This window comes from Myotis yumanensis, unplaced genomic scaffold, assembly GCF_028538775.1.
Source record: "Myotis yumanensis isolate MYYU_CA2020_CCGP unplaced genomic scaffold, mMyoYum1.0.hap1 SCAF_2, whole genome shotgun sequence".
Lineage (NCBI taxonomy): Eukaryota > Metazoa > Chordata > Mammalia > Chiroptera > Vespertilionidae > Myotis > Myotis yumanensis.
Window position 1 is genome coordinate 128,549,140 of NW_027223753.1, and position 15,535 is coordinate 128,564,674.

General features: G+C 33.4%; 1 protein-coding gene across 3 annotated transcripts in view; it reads left to right on the forward strand.

Moving 5' to 3' along the window:
- CADM2 (cell adhesion molecule 2) overlaps positions 1 to 15,535 on the forward strand; it is a 1,200,411-nt gene that overhangs the window by 1,078,320 nt on the left and 106,556 nt on the right. For all 3 annotated transcript variants that reach the window (XM_070406023.1, XM_070406024.1, XM_070406025.1), the window contains one exon: positions 14,531 to 14,709. In XM_070406023.1, the coding sequence (XP_070262124.1) occupies positions 14,531 to 14,709 (179 nt within the window). The remainder of the gene's footprint in view (positions 1 to 14,530; positions 14,710 to 15,535) is intronic.

The window sequence follows — 15,535 nt, forward strand, 5'->3', positions numbered from 1 at the left end:
TGAAGAGAGATAGACAAAATTTTAAAAAGCAGAAGTAGAAAGCAGCAACTAATTTGACTTGTCATCAGCAATTGTCCCTGATATGGTGAGCTGTGATAGACTTAAGCACTGGCACTCAAATTTGCAACTAACAGAGATGAGCGTAGTGAGGTATTAAAAATATAATAGCTGTCAGAGTAGGGACAGAAAAACCTAGAGGCCACAGGAGCTTTCACTGTGGGTCACAGATGCAGTGTTTTCAAATTGCTGGTTGTAACTTATTAATGAATTATAAGTTCAATTGAAAAACCCTTTTAAAAACTAAAACGTAGAAAAAAATAGAATAGGACAGGAAAACATAGGGAAGGAATGAAAGAAAAGAAAATGTCGCAGTATATTAGAAAGAGCAAAGTTTTACATCCTGTTTGAGTTTATGTATTGTATGAGGTTGTAAAATATGCTTTTTACTGAGGTTAGGCCTCAAAAGAGTTGAAAATCATTGCATTAACACCACTTGTGGTGAAGTTGGACTTGAAGACATTCAGGGAAAGAACATGTTAGGTCCTAATTACTTCAGTTTCTCTAAGGCCATCACTATACTAAAATGTATGTTCAAACTGAAGAGATCTTAGCACCAAAAAATGCAGTCAAATGCCACTAAGTATGTTCAGTTTAATAATGCAGAAAAGTTTGATCCTTTGAGAAGGACCAAATTATTAAAATCTACTTTCAAATTTTAATCTTAAATTTTAATTATCTCCAGCAATTACCTACATCAAACATTTAATTCCCAAACTACCAGGTAAATGATGTACACTTTCCTTTTACTTTTCTAAGACTATTGGTTTCAATATTAGAAAAGAAACAATTATAGAACAGAAGCAGTTCTATAATGGTGATGTAGGGTCGAACGTAAGTGTTGATTCTTATAAGATTAATTAGCACTATTTTATAGTCATAGAAATAGTGGATTCAAAGTAACTCTTGCTAGTATGTAGACAATAATACCCCATAATTATAATGTACCCTTGAACTGAATGGGTTTCAGGCATCTGATTGAATATGATGCTTTCAGATATGTTTGATATGAAATCAAACTATCCTTATAATAGCACAGATTGATAAAGTAGCAGATTCTGAGAAACTTTGACTCACAAATTCTTGATTTAAAAATTGTTCTAAATCTAGCTTAGTCAAATGAGGTTTTCAGGACCTACTAAGTTTCAAATAAGTTGAAAATATATTTCCTTAAGAATGATCATTTTTAAATATATCATTAAGAATTTAAACTGAATGTACATACATTGACGGACTTATTATTGTGGAAATGGATGTTTACTTGAGATTTATTCATCTTTTAACCAGGAATTGATATTATGTGTTTATTAAAGAAAATAAATGTTAAGTACAGATAAGGCATAAGTAATTGTTTTGCTTTAGCACAAGTCCTTGAGAGATTAGTCTAAGCATTTGGCACAATCTTGAATATTTTTCCATCAGTACAAAAATCTGCCACTCCTCCAGTATCATAGCAATCATATCTTTTCTAGAATAATTTTTATTTGTGTGCCATAAATTGGCTGAAATTATACAGTTTGTAATATGACTGCCTTTGTTTCTTAAAAGTGTCAAAATAATCATCAATGAACACTACTTATCAGTGAAAAGTGGTCCAGGATTTCACAGACACTCTAAAAAATGCCATTATTTTTAAGTCTTCTATAGCGCACTTACCCTTGTATATAGGTTATTTTCTGTTTTAACAACAAGCTTCTAAATGTGGAGGTAAGAAGTGTGTTAAAAATTATAATCAAGCAGCATATGCTCAGATTAATCAGGATAGAAGAAGTCCATTCATTATTTGCTATTGAGATTTTAAATTTTATGGTGAAATTAACATCAATGTTATTGTCCCATTTAACTCTAACCTTTAATGTAATGAGACTGCAATAGTTGATTTCAGGCATTTAGCTGAGTACCTAAACTCAGAGTCAGAGTTTTAGCTTACAACTTACTAGTAATAGAATAAGTGGGTTTGGATTTTCCCCTTCAGACTGACTTCATTTATTACTGCATTCAACACTTTTGACCCTAGCAGAGAAAACAGACTGATGGTGATTTTTGAGCAGGGGCTTTCATTGCTGAGCCTTTCAAAAGGAATCACTGGGATTCTCAAACTGCAAATAGAAAGGGGTTGGGGTGTTTATTGCTTTTCATAAAAAGAATTGTGCAGGTTTGGGAAATATATCCAAGTTGAGCAAAGATAAACCTATAAGAATTATGAGGATAAAACAAGAGATTGAAGAATATATCCAGAAACCACTAAATGCAAAAGGGAGTGGAGACCAATGTCAAAAAAGCGAAGGAACTATCTATCTATACCTATCTATCTATCTATCTATCTATCTATCTATCTATCTATCATCATCTATCTATCTGTCTATCTACCATCTATCTACATATCTATCATCTACATATCTGCCATCTCACACATGCAAATATGCAAGTATGTATTTATCAAATCAATCAATACAACTGCAAAAGGCTAGGAAAAAAATGGTAAATACAGATTTAAAGGAGAAGTTATAAGAAATTTTTCTGAGTAATTTTGTCAAGCTTCTTTCTTCTTCTTCTTCTTCTTCTTCTTCTTCTTCTTCTTCTTCTTCTTCTTCTTCTTCTTCTTCTTCTTCCACTTCCTTTTCCCTTTCCCCTTCCCCTTCCCCTTCCCCTTCCCCTTCCCCTTCCCCTTCCCCTTCTCCTCCTTCTCCTACTTCACTTGCTTTACTTTTCTAGTCTTAAATATTTACAATGTTAGAACAGAATAAATTTAATACTAGCTGTATCAAAATTTAGATCTTGCAAAAATGTTCATTTTAAATATAATTTAAAGAGTTATGGAAGGCTGAAATATGGTGAGGATGTGGAGAAAAAGGAACCCTCGTGCACTGCAGCCACTGTGGAGAACAGTATAAAGTTTCCTCAAAAAACTAAAAATGGAACTCCCATTTGACCCAGAGATCCCACTCCTAGGAATATATTCCAAGAAACTAGAAACACCAATCAGAAAGGATATATGCACCCTTATGTTCATAGCAGCACAATTCACCACAGCTAAGATTTGGGAACAGCCTAAGTGCCCATCAGCAGAGGAGTGGATTGAAAAAACGGTGGTACATCTACACAATGGAATACTACACTGTGGTAAAAAAGGAAGGAATTTGCAACAGCATGGATGGAACTGAAAGCTTTATGCTAAGTGAAATAAGCCAGTCAGAGAAAGAAAGAAATCACATGATCTCACTCATCTGTGTAATATAACGAACAACATAAACTGATGAACAAAAACAAATCCAGAGACAGAGAAGCATCCATTAGACTGTCAAACCTCAGAGAAAAAGGTAGGGGAGGGTGAGGGTAAGGAGGAGAGATCAACCAAAGGACTTGTATGCATGCATATAAGCCTAACCAACAGACACAGACAACAGGGGGGTGAGGGCATGAGTGGGGGAGGTAAGGGGGGCTATGGAGGGATAAGGACATATATGTAATACCTCAATCAATAAAGACATTTAAAAAAGGAAATATATTGATCTAATCATATGTTCTAAAAATGTTTATGATGATACACAAGGCATTTTTCCAGATTAGAAAAACAAAATAAAATAAAAATCATGAAAAACTCAAAGACAGGATAATGAAATTTACTTTGGTTTTAACATTGCCTTTCTCTTTGCTCTTTCTGTGCGTTCATGCATGACGATTTCAAGAGCAGTATATAAAACCTCTTCTCATTTTTTTCTTCAACTTGTTTTGATGTTCTGATAAAGTTACAGAGAAGATGTAAAAGTTGTGTTCATTAGGACTGAAAATTAACCAGATGAGCATAATGGATAGGGCAAAGAAACAAAATATTGATTCCATTGTAAGACTGATTAAAGAAAGGATTTGGGGGAGGACATTGCAGAATAAAGGTAAATGGTGGGTTCATTAGTTAGGATTGGAAGGTTTGATGATGTATAATAAAACAGTTAGCCAATAAGATGGGAGGTTTTGATTGGAAAAATTGTGATTTTTAAGGTACTGAAGTTATGATGATGACAAAGTTTAGTGTAGGGTTAACAAAATAATTATTGGATTTGAGAGGATCAGAGAATTAGTAGGTCAAGAGAATTGACAGGTCAAGGTGTTAGATTAGTTATAAGGATCAATGTTTAGGTCAATTAATTTTTAGAGATTATTTTTTATTTCTATGACATAATTCTTTTAAAACTTCTCTTGGACGTAGGACGTCATTGACTTACTTTTCTCATGTGCTAAATAAAAGTATTTCAAAGTATTGGGTAATTTCTTCTTCTCTTCCTCCTCCTCCTCCTCCTCCTCCTCCTCCTCCTCCTCCTCCTCCTTCTTTTTCCTGAGCTATGAATCTTGCTTGACTCCAAATTCTTTCTGTAAAAGCTCCCAACCCTGTCCTCAATCTGTTTTTAGTCTATCACTTCCTTATTGCAGGATGGATATGTATTTACTAATTTTCTTCTAGCACTTAAATTCAGCATGTTCCAAAATGCTGACTGCAAAAAGTTATATTTACTTACCCAACAACTCTTCTGTTATCTATTCTGTGCTTTCCTTTAGTATTACCTCAGCTTCACGTAGGACCTTGTTTGCTCTCTTCAGAAGTCTATATATGGTCTAGTTTTTTGAATTTTCTTTTTTAGATAATTCACATTGGTACACTTAATGAAAACTCTGATCAGGAATTCTCACTTCTTAAATACCTTAGCAAAGTATTTTCATTTTCAAGAAAGTCGAGATTCTTTAGTCTGTCACTCAAGGTCCTTTATTGCCTATTTATTATTAAATTTATTAGGATGACATTGGTGAATAGGATTATATAGGTTTCAAGTCTACATTTGTATGATACATGATTTGTATGTTGCATTATGTGACCACTATCCAAAGTCTAATCATCATCCATCACCATATATTTTACCTCCTTTACCCTTTATTACCTTACCACCCCCTTCCCACTGGTAACCACCATACTGTTGTGTGTGTCTATGAGTTTCCTTTTTTTCTTGTTTGTTTATTTGTTACTCTCAGTATTATATTGTACATATGAATAAAATAATATGGTTCTTAACTTTTTTCTGTCTGATTTATTTTGATATACTCACGGTCCATCCATATTGTCACAAATGGCGGTATTTAATCTTTTCTTATGGCCAAGTAATATTCCATTTTATATATGTACCACATTTTCTTTTTCCAATCATCTATCAAAGGACTCTAATGCTATTATCATATCAAGTATTTTTAACTTTTTCCTAATTTAGCTTAGTCTAAAGCAATTTTACCTATCAACTGTATTCTCTTTCCCTGACATTAAGCATATTTAAATTTATATCTTAAACAATATGGCTTCTGGAGGACAAACATGTAGGGTTCTGACTCCTCATGAGATGGCATCTTCCATTTCTTCCAGTCAAAATCCTATCATAATTAAAGACACTAATCAAAGTTATATCTTTCATAAAGGTTGCTGTAATGTTTCCAATTTAGGTGTGATGAAATCTTTATGATGTCTTATAACTTATTTAGGCTACTTACTATGTCCTGGCAAGTGTTATGGTTGATGACATATAAACTACTAAAATATAATATTATAGAGAGCAGGGATACTTTATTTTCCTTATATCCTTTATAATGCTGGTCCAAAATTTGCACAGATTTGTTTATCAATAACTTATTAATAATACTAGCATAAACTTATTAGATTTCTAGTCAGAATATATAGTCTTTAACAACAACAGCAACGAAAAATTCGTTGATCTCTTGTGTGCCTTAAGATATAAGTGTAAAAGTAGAACAGTCTCTGTAATTAAATTCATTGAGACTCTTTGAAGACTATTTCACTATGTTTCTGAAGTTTTGTTTTCCCTTGAGCCAAATTCTATATATAATGAAGACACATAAATCTTTCATTGATTGTGTTTTAAAATGAGCCCAAATTGTGATAAGTAAACCATCTAAAGTCAAGTTGGAAAACAGTAGAAGTTATATTACTTCTTAAAAATTTTCCTATAAAACTATGAAATCAATACCAGGAATAAAAAAAAAATCATTACAATTAAGTTGCACAACAATCAAATCTGAGGGGGAAAATCTACTTGATATATTCTTCAAGAGATTAGATTTTTAGAATAATTAAGAACATTACTTTGAATCTATACAGAATGTTATTTGCAAACTATGCTGAGAAACACCTCTTTTGATTTGCAATAATAAATATATCCCTTTGTGTGTCTTTAAATCTGAAATGATCAGTATACAAATAGCTCCACAAGTAATTCCTTTCTATTTCTTATGTTTAGCAAGCACATCCTTCTTTTCCAAAAGAGACTCATTAAAAAATTACATTTTGAATTGAATTCAGAACTCTAAGACTACTTGAACTTGCTTTTTACTTATATTTTAAATTTTTAAAATAGCAGTAAAGTGATTCCAGCTTCTAGTTTTATTTCTCTTCTCTTTTTTTACCTTTTTCCTCACTTGGTTGGCACTTTTTGAGCTTTGTCTTATGGTTGCAATCTCAATCTTCCCATTGGAGAACTGTATAGGCTAGAGTTCTTTCAGAATATTTCTTTTCAAAAATCTAAAACTTAAAATTTTCTGCCTAAGCCCAATTTCAAAATTAGTTATCAATAAATTTGCATTTAATTTTCTCCTGCCATTTCTCTAAAAATTAGCATAAACAATGAGTTTTATGCATAGTTCTTCATTATAATTCTTTTTAAGAAACCCTCACTCAAGCATATCTATTTATTTATTTTAGAGAGAGAGGAAGGGAGAGAGAGAGAAACATCAATGTGAATGAGAAACCTTGATTGGTTGCCTTCCATAAACCTCCCATCCCTACTGGGGATCAAACCCGAAACCTAGGTATGTGCCCTGACCTGGAATCAAACCCTCCACCTTTTGGTGCTCTAACCACCTGAGAAACTGTCCAGGGCGGTATAATTCTTGATTTAAAAGTTTTTTTCTTAAAACAGAAAAAGGGATACAAGAAATTTACATAACTCCTACCATGTTCTCTCACTTTGGAGTGAAAATATCACAAGAGATAGAGAAAAATAAGGCTTTAAAAAATTCTCCCTGATATTAAAACTCCAATCACATCTACTGCCACTTGTGAAATTTCTAAACTGAAATAAAGGCAGTAATCATTTCATGTGCCATATTAAGTTAGATACCTAAGGCACTGAGTTATTACTATAAGCTCCTGTTTTGTCTTATATTAAAGCAAATGACATATATATATATATATATATATATATATATATACTTTTTTCCCCTTCGAACCAGAGCAAAATATTTACTTGAGTGCTATTACAATGACTATGTTTTTATCTGGGAAATATCAATTTAACTTCATAAGATTAACTTTAGTATTAAAGCCCAAAATGTACTCTCTTATTAAAGCACTCAAAGAGGGTATGACCATTTGGGAAAAGAAAGCCAATGAAGTGTGCATCCATACGAAACTTAAAAAGACCTTTACTTCTATTCATTTCCTCAAAGACACCAGAACAATTTTTTTTCCTATAGGAGACATATCATGGAAATGAATTTTCCACAATGAACTGTTTATCTTTTATTTTTATTCTCAAGCTTGAGCCTACAGGGAGAATGAAAGCAATGAAGGCTTAGCAAGATTCCATTCCCATCACTACCTAGGGAGTGAACAATCTCATATACACTTAGGAGAATTAGAGGGACTGTTACTCTGGCATAACTTCATAGAATAAATATCCCAAAGACTAATTAAAGAGTTTCAGTGAAAATTATGAAATAGATTTTTATCTGGTTCAAGATTATAAATACACTGACAGTCTGAGAGTTGTGACCATTCTTTCCAATGCTAATTTGTAAATAGAAAGTTGTTAAAGTTATTGAAGAATTTCTTATTAGATATGTACAAAACAAAACGAGTTTTAAAAAAGTTTTAAAAATATCTGTTAAGATAGCCCTGGCCTGTTGGCTCAGTTGGTTGGAGCATGGTCAAATACACCAAGAGGTTGCTGTTTTGATTCCAAGTCAGGGCACATACCTAGGTTGTGAGTTCAATCCCTGGTCAGGGTGCCTAAGAGAGGCAACCTGTTTCTCTCTCAAATCGACGTTTCATCCCTCTCTCTTTCTTTCTCTTTCTCTAAAAATCAATAATATAATAAAGAGCTAATATGCAAATGGTCCTCACACCCTCATGCCCTGGTGCCCTTGCGCGGGAACAGCTCAGGCACTCAACACTGGGGAGAGAGGAATGGGCACCAGCCAGGCACAAATGAGCTCATGAGAGAGGAATGGAGAACAGCCAGGCTGCAGCCTGGGAGACGGACAAGCTGTCCACCTCATAGTCCCAGGTGCCAATGGCTGCACCTGTGCTTGCAGCCAAGAAGAGGGTCAAGCTGCCCACCCTGCGGTCCCAGGTGCCTGCAATTGTGGCCAGTCCAGGCGAAGCTGCGCTAGGTCCTGGGTGCCTGAAGACGGCCAGAGGGAGGGAAGCCTGGATCCCGGGTGCCTGCAACCGGCTGGAGGAGGGAATCCTGGGTCCCAGGTGCAGGGCAAGGCAGAGGTGGTTAGGGGCGATCAGATCAGCAGGGGCGCAGTTAGGAGTGATCAGGCAGGCAAGCAGAGTGATTAGGGGTGATCAGGCAGGCAGACAGAGGTGGTTAGGGGTGATCAGGCAGGCAGGCAGGTGAGCGGTTAGGAGCCATCAGTCTCAGGTTGCGAAAGGCAGTCAGACATCCCCCGAGGGATCTCTGATTGGAAAGGGTGCAGGCTGGGCTGAGGGACGCTCCCTGTGCACAAATTTCATGCACCGGGCCTTTACCTGTAAAATATATATATATATATATTACTAAAATCTTCAGCAAAGTCCTACAATACAAGAGAATAAATATATGACCATATTTGGTTTCTTTGTTTGTTTTATGTCATTTTAGGAATTAATTACTACAAAAATATCTTTAGGTGCATGGGAAAATAAAACATATTTTTAACCCTATATATTTGGTAAATAGAAATGTAAATCAAATTTCATCTCATAGGGAATATTTTCAATTTCTAAATATTTCGGCTTTTAAAGGGGAACCTCTCTGGATCAACTATATAGTTCTCACTATGAAGTTAAACAGTGTAATGCCTGAGTCTGTTAAGCCTGCTGTCTAGCTCCTACTCTTTTTCAGTCTATTCCATAGGAACTGTACTCTGGAACCACTTTTTCAATGATCTCCTTTGGTTGCCTGAACAGCAGGAAAGAATGTTGCTCATTGCGGCAAGAAATTCAATCATTTCTGGGTTCCAACTAGAAAAAGCCTGGAGGCCCTCTTTATTAAGATGAAGCAAAAATTGTATCAAGACTGGCTGAACCACTTTATATTTTTATGATGATTAAGAAGTGTGAATATTTTAAGTACTAATTGGAATATGCGTAGGCTATTTTTAATTGATGCATACACTCTTTCATTTCATTAATATCGTGTCTTACAGTGCTAATTTTTTGCCATCTTGAATATTTACTATCATATATTTGTAGGATCTAGAAATCTGCAATGTTAGTGTCAGCAGTAACACTATTTTTAGTTTATTTTTCATTATTTCTTAAAACAGAGGCTTTTTAAAAGGTTTTTTTTAATATAAAGATTGGCCACTTGAAAATGTATCTAGGTCTTTAACTTTATTTTGATACACACTATTTTAAAAGTTATATCTACATTAATTACATATTTACAGAGGAGTCATTAAACTGTGACTAAAAGCTTATGAACATTGGCAGAAAAAATTATGGCAGTTTGGATTTGGGTAGGTAGCATAATTTTTAAGTTTATGAAAATGTATGTTTACATGCATATAATCATATCTGTGTATGTTTAAAAAATCTGACTTATGTATCAAAAAAGTATTGTCTCTTAATATAATAAAATACATCCCTTAAATAGTTATTAACTGTTATCTTAAAGTTGGCTTAATGTGGCTTTGTAGAAAGAACATAACTTCTAATATTTCAGCTTAATGCATGGAGTCATGATTTTATTGAACCTCAAAGAGAGTTTATAGTACAAGATTATTCAGGCTATCAGTTTTAAAATAAGAATTACTAAATGCAAATAGTAACTAACAGATTTTAGATATATGAATCAAATTGAGACGTATTAATGGGGTGGCTTTTATAAAAGATACTATGAAAGTGAGTTGTCCATGTAATTAGATGATATAAATTATTATATTTTCCAATAGCTTTGGATAACTAGTTTCTTATTCATTTTATTTTTCATAGAATCCTCTTTCAGAAGTTTCATGGGTACAGTCCTAATAAAATTGTCTTCTTTGTTCTTTCTCCAAGTTTTTACTATTTAAACTAAGAAATTCTTTTATAACTTTCCAATCTGCTTGTTTCAATAGGATTTTCAATATTTATTATTATTTGGTTCACAAATTTTATCTGTTTGACAAAATTTTGTCAAAAAATATAATCTTTTTCTCAGAAAATGTGTGATAGTTATAGCCACCACTTAATAAGACATATATTCTTATTGTATCCATAACTTCAGTGTTTTCTCCAAAATAAACAAATAATCAAATATTTTTCAAAAATAATTGTAGATGATGTGTTAAATTATGTTTAAATTAGAAAATTCTGAAGAACTAGGAAAATATTCACCATGTTAGAAAGCACGAGATAGTACACTAAGCATTTACAATGGAGTCAGAACAGAGTTTAGATACATCTCTAATCTCCTATATTCTCATATGCATTAATTTTTAATATATTTTTATTGGTTTCAAAGAGAGAGAGGGAGAGAGAGAAACATCAATGAGAGAGAATCATTGATCGGCTTTGAGTGCAGTTTTTCAATAAGTATCATGTAGAGATAAAGAGAACTATTACATTAGTCAATGTAAGGAGGTAGAAGAGAACAATATAAAAAGGAAAAACAAGAGATCTCTACCAGAAGATTTGGAAAATTCAAACTTAGACTAATGCTGAATGACCAAGGAATAATATTTCTTAACCAAGAGAACATAAAAGGAAGGTGGAGACAATCTAGTGGAAATCTATACAGAAGAGACAAAAGGATGACAGACACCTTTGAAGAACATTCCTATATGGAAGAACCTATGATTCTAGAAACTGAAGTGAAAGCTACCCTGAAAGTACTGAGGACAAGTAAATCACTAAGGTTAGATGTGACACTGATGGGATTATTTCAAGCCATAAAGACTGAATCTGTCAATATCCTAACAAGGATATATCAACAAATATGGAAAACCAAACAGTGGCCAACAGACTGAAAATATTCAATATACATCCTAATTTTCAATAAATGAGATTCCAAGAAGTGCAGTAACTAAGGACCATTGCTCTAATTTTCCACAAAAGTGAAGTGATGCTCAAGGTAATGCAATGGAGGCTTCTTCTACCTTACATGGAGCAAGAAATGCTGCACTCAACAAGCTAAAAGATATTCAAAATTTAATCACAAACATTTGCTGAATACTGGAGTGCTCCAAAGAATTCCAGAAGAATGTTAGTCTATGTTTTATAGACTACAGTAAAGCCTTTGACTGCATGGATCATGAAAACTAGGGGTTGTTCTGAAAGAAAGTGACGTGCCCCAGCACTTGATCATCTGGATACATAAACAGTGTTGCAGACAGTAAGCCACTGTCAGGATTGAATATGGAGAGACAGAGTGACTTTCTATAGGCAAATGTGTCAGACATGAATGCATTTTTATCTTTCTATTTGTTTAATCTGTACACAGAGCATATCCTGTCAAAAATGGGGCTAAATTCAGAGGAAGGAAGATTAAAATAGGTGGAAGAAATATCAATAACTTAAGATATGCAAATGACATATTTTATTGGCAGAAAGTAGCAATGATTTGAAGAAGCTTCTGATGAAAATGAAAAAAGTACCAAAGCATCACTGCATTTGAACATCAAGAAAACAAACATCAGGACTGTAGAAGAAATACATGACCTTACATAGACAGTAAAGATATTGAAATTCTTGAAGATTTTGCTTGTCCTGGTTCAGTCATTAATTTAAATGAAGACTGTAGTCATGAATTTAAGAGAAAGCTGAGACTTGAAGGACAGCAATGGATGAATTAGGAAAGATCATCAAGAGAAAAGACGCGTCATTGGAGACAAAAGCTAAGGTCATTTACACCCTTGTATCCCCAGTTGCTATGTTGTTTGGGTGCCAAAACTGAACAGTGAAGATGGCTAATAGGAAAACAATTGATTCATTTGAAGTATGGTGTTGGAGGAGAGCTCTAAGAGACCCTGGACCTCCGGGTAGGTGAGTAAGTGTGTTCTAGAGCAAATTAAACCTGAAACATTGCTGGAGTTAAAAATTACAAAAAAAAAAAAAAAAAAAGCTGTCCTACTTTGGGTACATAATGAAAAGGCATGATTCTCTGGGAAAACAACAAACAAACAGCAATGCTAGGAAAAAATGAGGCAGCAGGAAAAGAGGAACAACAAATATGAGAGAGATTCATTTCATAAAAGAAGCAATGGGCAGGAGTCTACAGGAGCTAAGCAGGGCTATTAAGGATAAGATATTGTAGACATCACTCATTCATAAGGTCACCAGGAGTTGACTTAATGGCATGGAACACCAACAGTCACACATTTATTTTTGTTTATGTTGCCTTTGCTTTTGGTATTAAATCCAAAAAAATATTGTCAAGATCGATATCAAGGAACTTGCTGTCTATGTTTTCTCCTCGTAGTTTGATAGCTTCAGATCTTACATTCAACTCTGTCATTCATTTTGAGATAACTTTTGTGTATTGTATAAGATAGAGATCCAGCTTTTTTTTTTTGCAGTTTTAGCAGCATCATTTATTTAAGAAATTGTCCTTTCTCCATTGTGTATTCTTGACTCCTAATTAAAAAATTAATTGACCACTTGTGCTTGGGTTTATTTTTGGGTTCCTTATTCTTTTCCATTGATCTATATATCTGTATTTATGCCAATATCATACTGGTTTAATTACTATAGATTTGTAATATAGTTTGGAACCAGAAAATGTAATCCATCTAGATATTTTTCTTCTTCCTCAAAATTTCTTGGTTATTCAGGGTCTTTGTGGTTCCATGAAAATTTTAGGATTGTTGTTTTGTTTCTTGGAAAAATGTCATTGAAAATTGTATAGGGATTGAATTGAATCTGTAGATGGCTTTGGGTCATATGGATATTTTAACAATATTAATTTTTAAATTTATAAGCAATGAATTAAATGTATTTCAGTTTATGTCTTCTTTAATGTTTTTCATCAATGTCTTATAGTTTTCAGAGTACATATCTTTCACCCATGATCAAATTTTTCCTAAGTATTTTATTCTTTTTGATTAAGTTGTAAATGGGGTGGTTTTCTTGATTTATTTTTCTGATAGTTTGCTGCTACTGTATAGAAATGTATTCATTTTGTATATTTATTCTATATTCTGCAACTTTACTGAATTCACATATTAGTTCTAACAGTTTGTATTTGGGGGAAGTGTGGGGGTAAAGTCTTTAGGGTTTTCTATATGTACCATAACATCTATAAATAGTGAGTTTTCCTTTCTAATTTGGGTGCTCTTTATTTACTTTTCCTGCTTAATTTCTCTGGCTAAGACATCAAGTACAATGTTGAATAAAAGAGGTCAGAGATGGGGTGGGAGTAGGGTAAAAATGTGAATGTGGTCAAAAGGTATTAACTTCCAGTTATAAAATAAAAACTCCTGGGATGTAATGTATAACATGATTACTATAGTTAACAAGACTGCATTGCATATCTCAAATTGCTAACAGTAATTTTTAAAGTTCTCATCACACACAAAAATTATAACTATGTGAGGCTACGAATGTTAACTAATCTTATTGTGGTAATCATTTTGCAATATATGCATATGTCAATTCATTATGTTGTACACCTTAAGCTAATACAGCATTACATGTTAATTGTATATTAATAAAACTAGGGGCAAAAATGAGAGAACTATCAATAATAACATTTAGGGGAATGAGAAAAGCAGGAGAGACAAAGGGGGAAAGCTTTAAGTGGTCTCAGGCAACAACTGTGTCACAATGGTGGCCCTAGTGCAAAAGTATCATTCCAGGTTCCTCTGGGGAAAAAGCTGTTCCGATAGCTCAAGGACAGTTCTCCAAACATTAGCAAGTGTGAGTCATTAGCAGCAGATCAGGGCCACAGGACCTGCTATATATCAGGGACTCCTATGATGACTCAACCAATTACTTTTTTAGTGCATGTCTAAGAAAGTGCATATCCTGCCTCGTTAAGCAGGATAGAACTAAAGTATATTTGTCATCCCTTCAAATCTTCTGAGTGAGTGCATGATGATTCTTTTGGTACCTTATAGAAGTTAGCACATGTTTATGCACAAAATGGGTGTTAAACTGCTTGATTTATTTAATTCACAAAATATGTAGCATTTTCTTAATTTTTCTAACTATATGTGTGTTTACATCCAATAGGCCAGAACCTGTTTTGTGGACAAAGGACGGTGGAGAATTACCAGATCCTGATCGGATGGTTGTGAGTGGTAGAGAGCTAAATATTCTTTTCCTGAACAAAACGGATAACGGTACATATCGATGTGAAGCCACCAACACCATTGGCCAAAGCAGTGCAGAGTATGTTCTCATTGTACATGGTAAGTACCGTTTGGACATCATCATATGTGAAATAATGAATCCCTTGAGAAATTATTTAAAGTTTTCAAAGTCTTTAGAATAATACACAAAATTAAATAGGTTTTTCTTTTTCTTTCAGAAGGTCTCATAAGTGTAAATATCTCCAAGATTCACTTTTAAAGTGTTCCGAGTCAAACTAATAAAATAAAATTAAAAGATACACTAAAAATAAAAATTAATTTTGTGATAAGTTGTCCTTATTACAAATATATTGTGTAATTTTGTGTGGTGACTATTAAGTTATATTAATGGTTTCCTTTTAATTATACAAATAAATGCTTTTAGTTATAAATCAGAATCATAAAGAATATATTTCCCATAAGCTAATTTTGGTTGTATTGTCATTAAAATGTACTTATAATCACTGTAACTGGTTTCACAAAAAATGATAGAATGTCATTGAGATGGAGCAGAAATAGAGGTATGCAATATTAATGACAACTGTGTTAATTTCTTATGAACAATATTTAAAACACCCACAGACATTTTTTCCACTCCACTAACCTCACAATTTGAGTATATATAACAAAATTCAGAAATAAATATTAACACACAAGATTGAAAAGAACCAGCTTTTTCCAACCTCCAAAAGCCACATTATGTTGTTTATAATGTAACACTAACATATTGTTGGATGGAGATAACTTTGATGAGATTGAAAAATATTGCAATAAACAAAGTTAGTCAGGTTTCTTTGCTGAAGAATTTCTCAGAACTTTTTAATATGCAGAGTATATTATGAATCTCCGACAGAGAGAAGCTATGGGGAGTGGAACATTTTCCTCA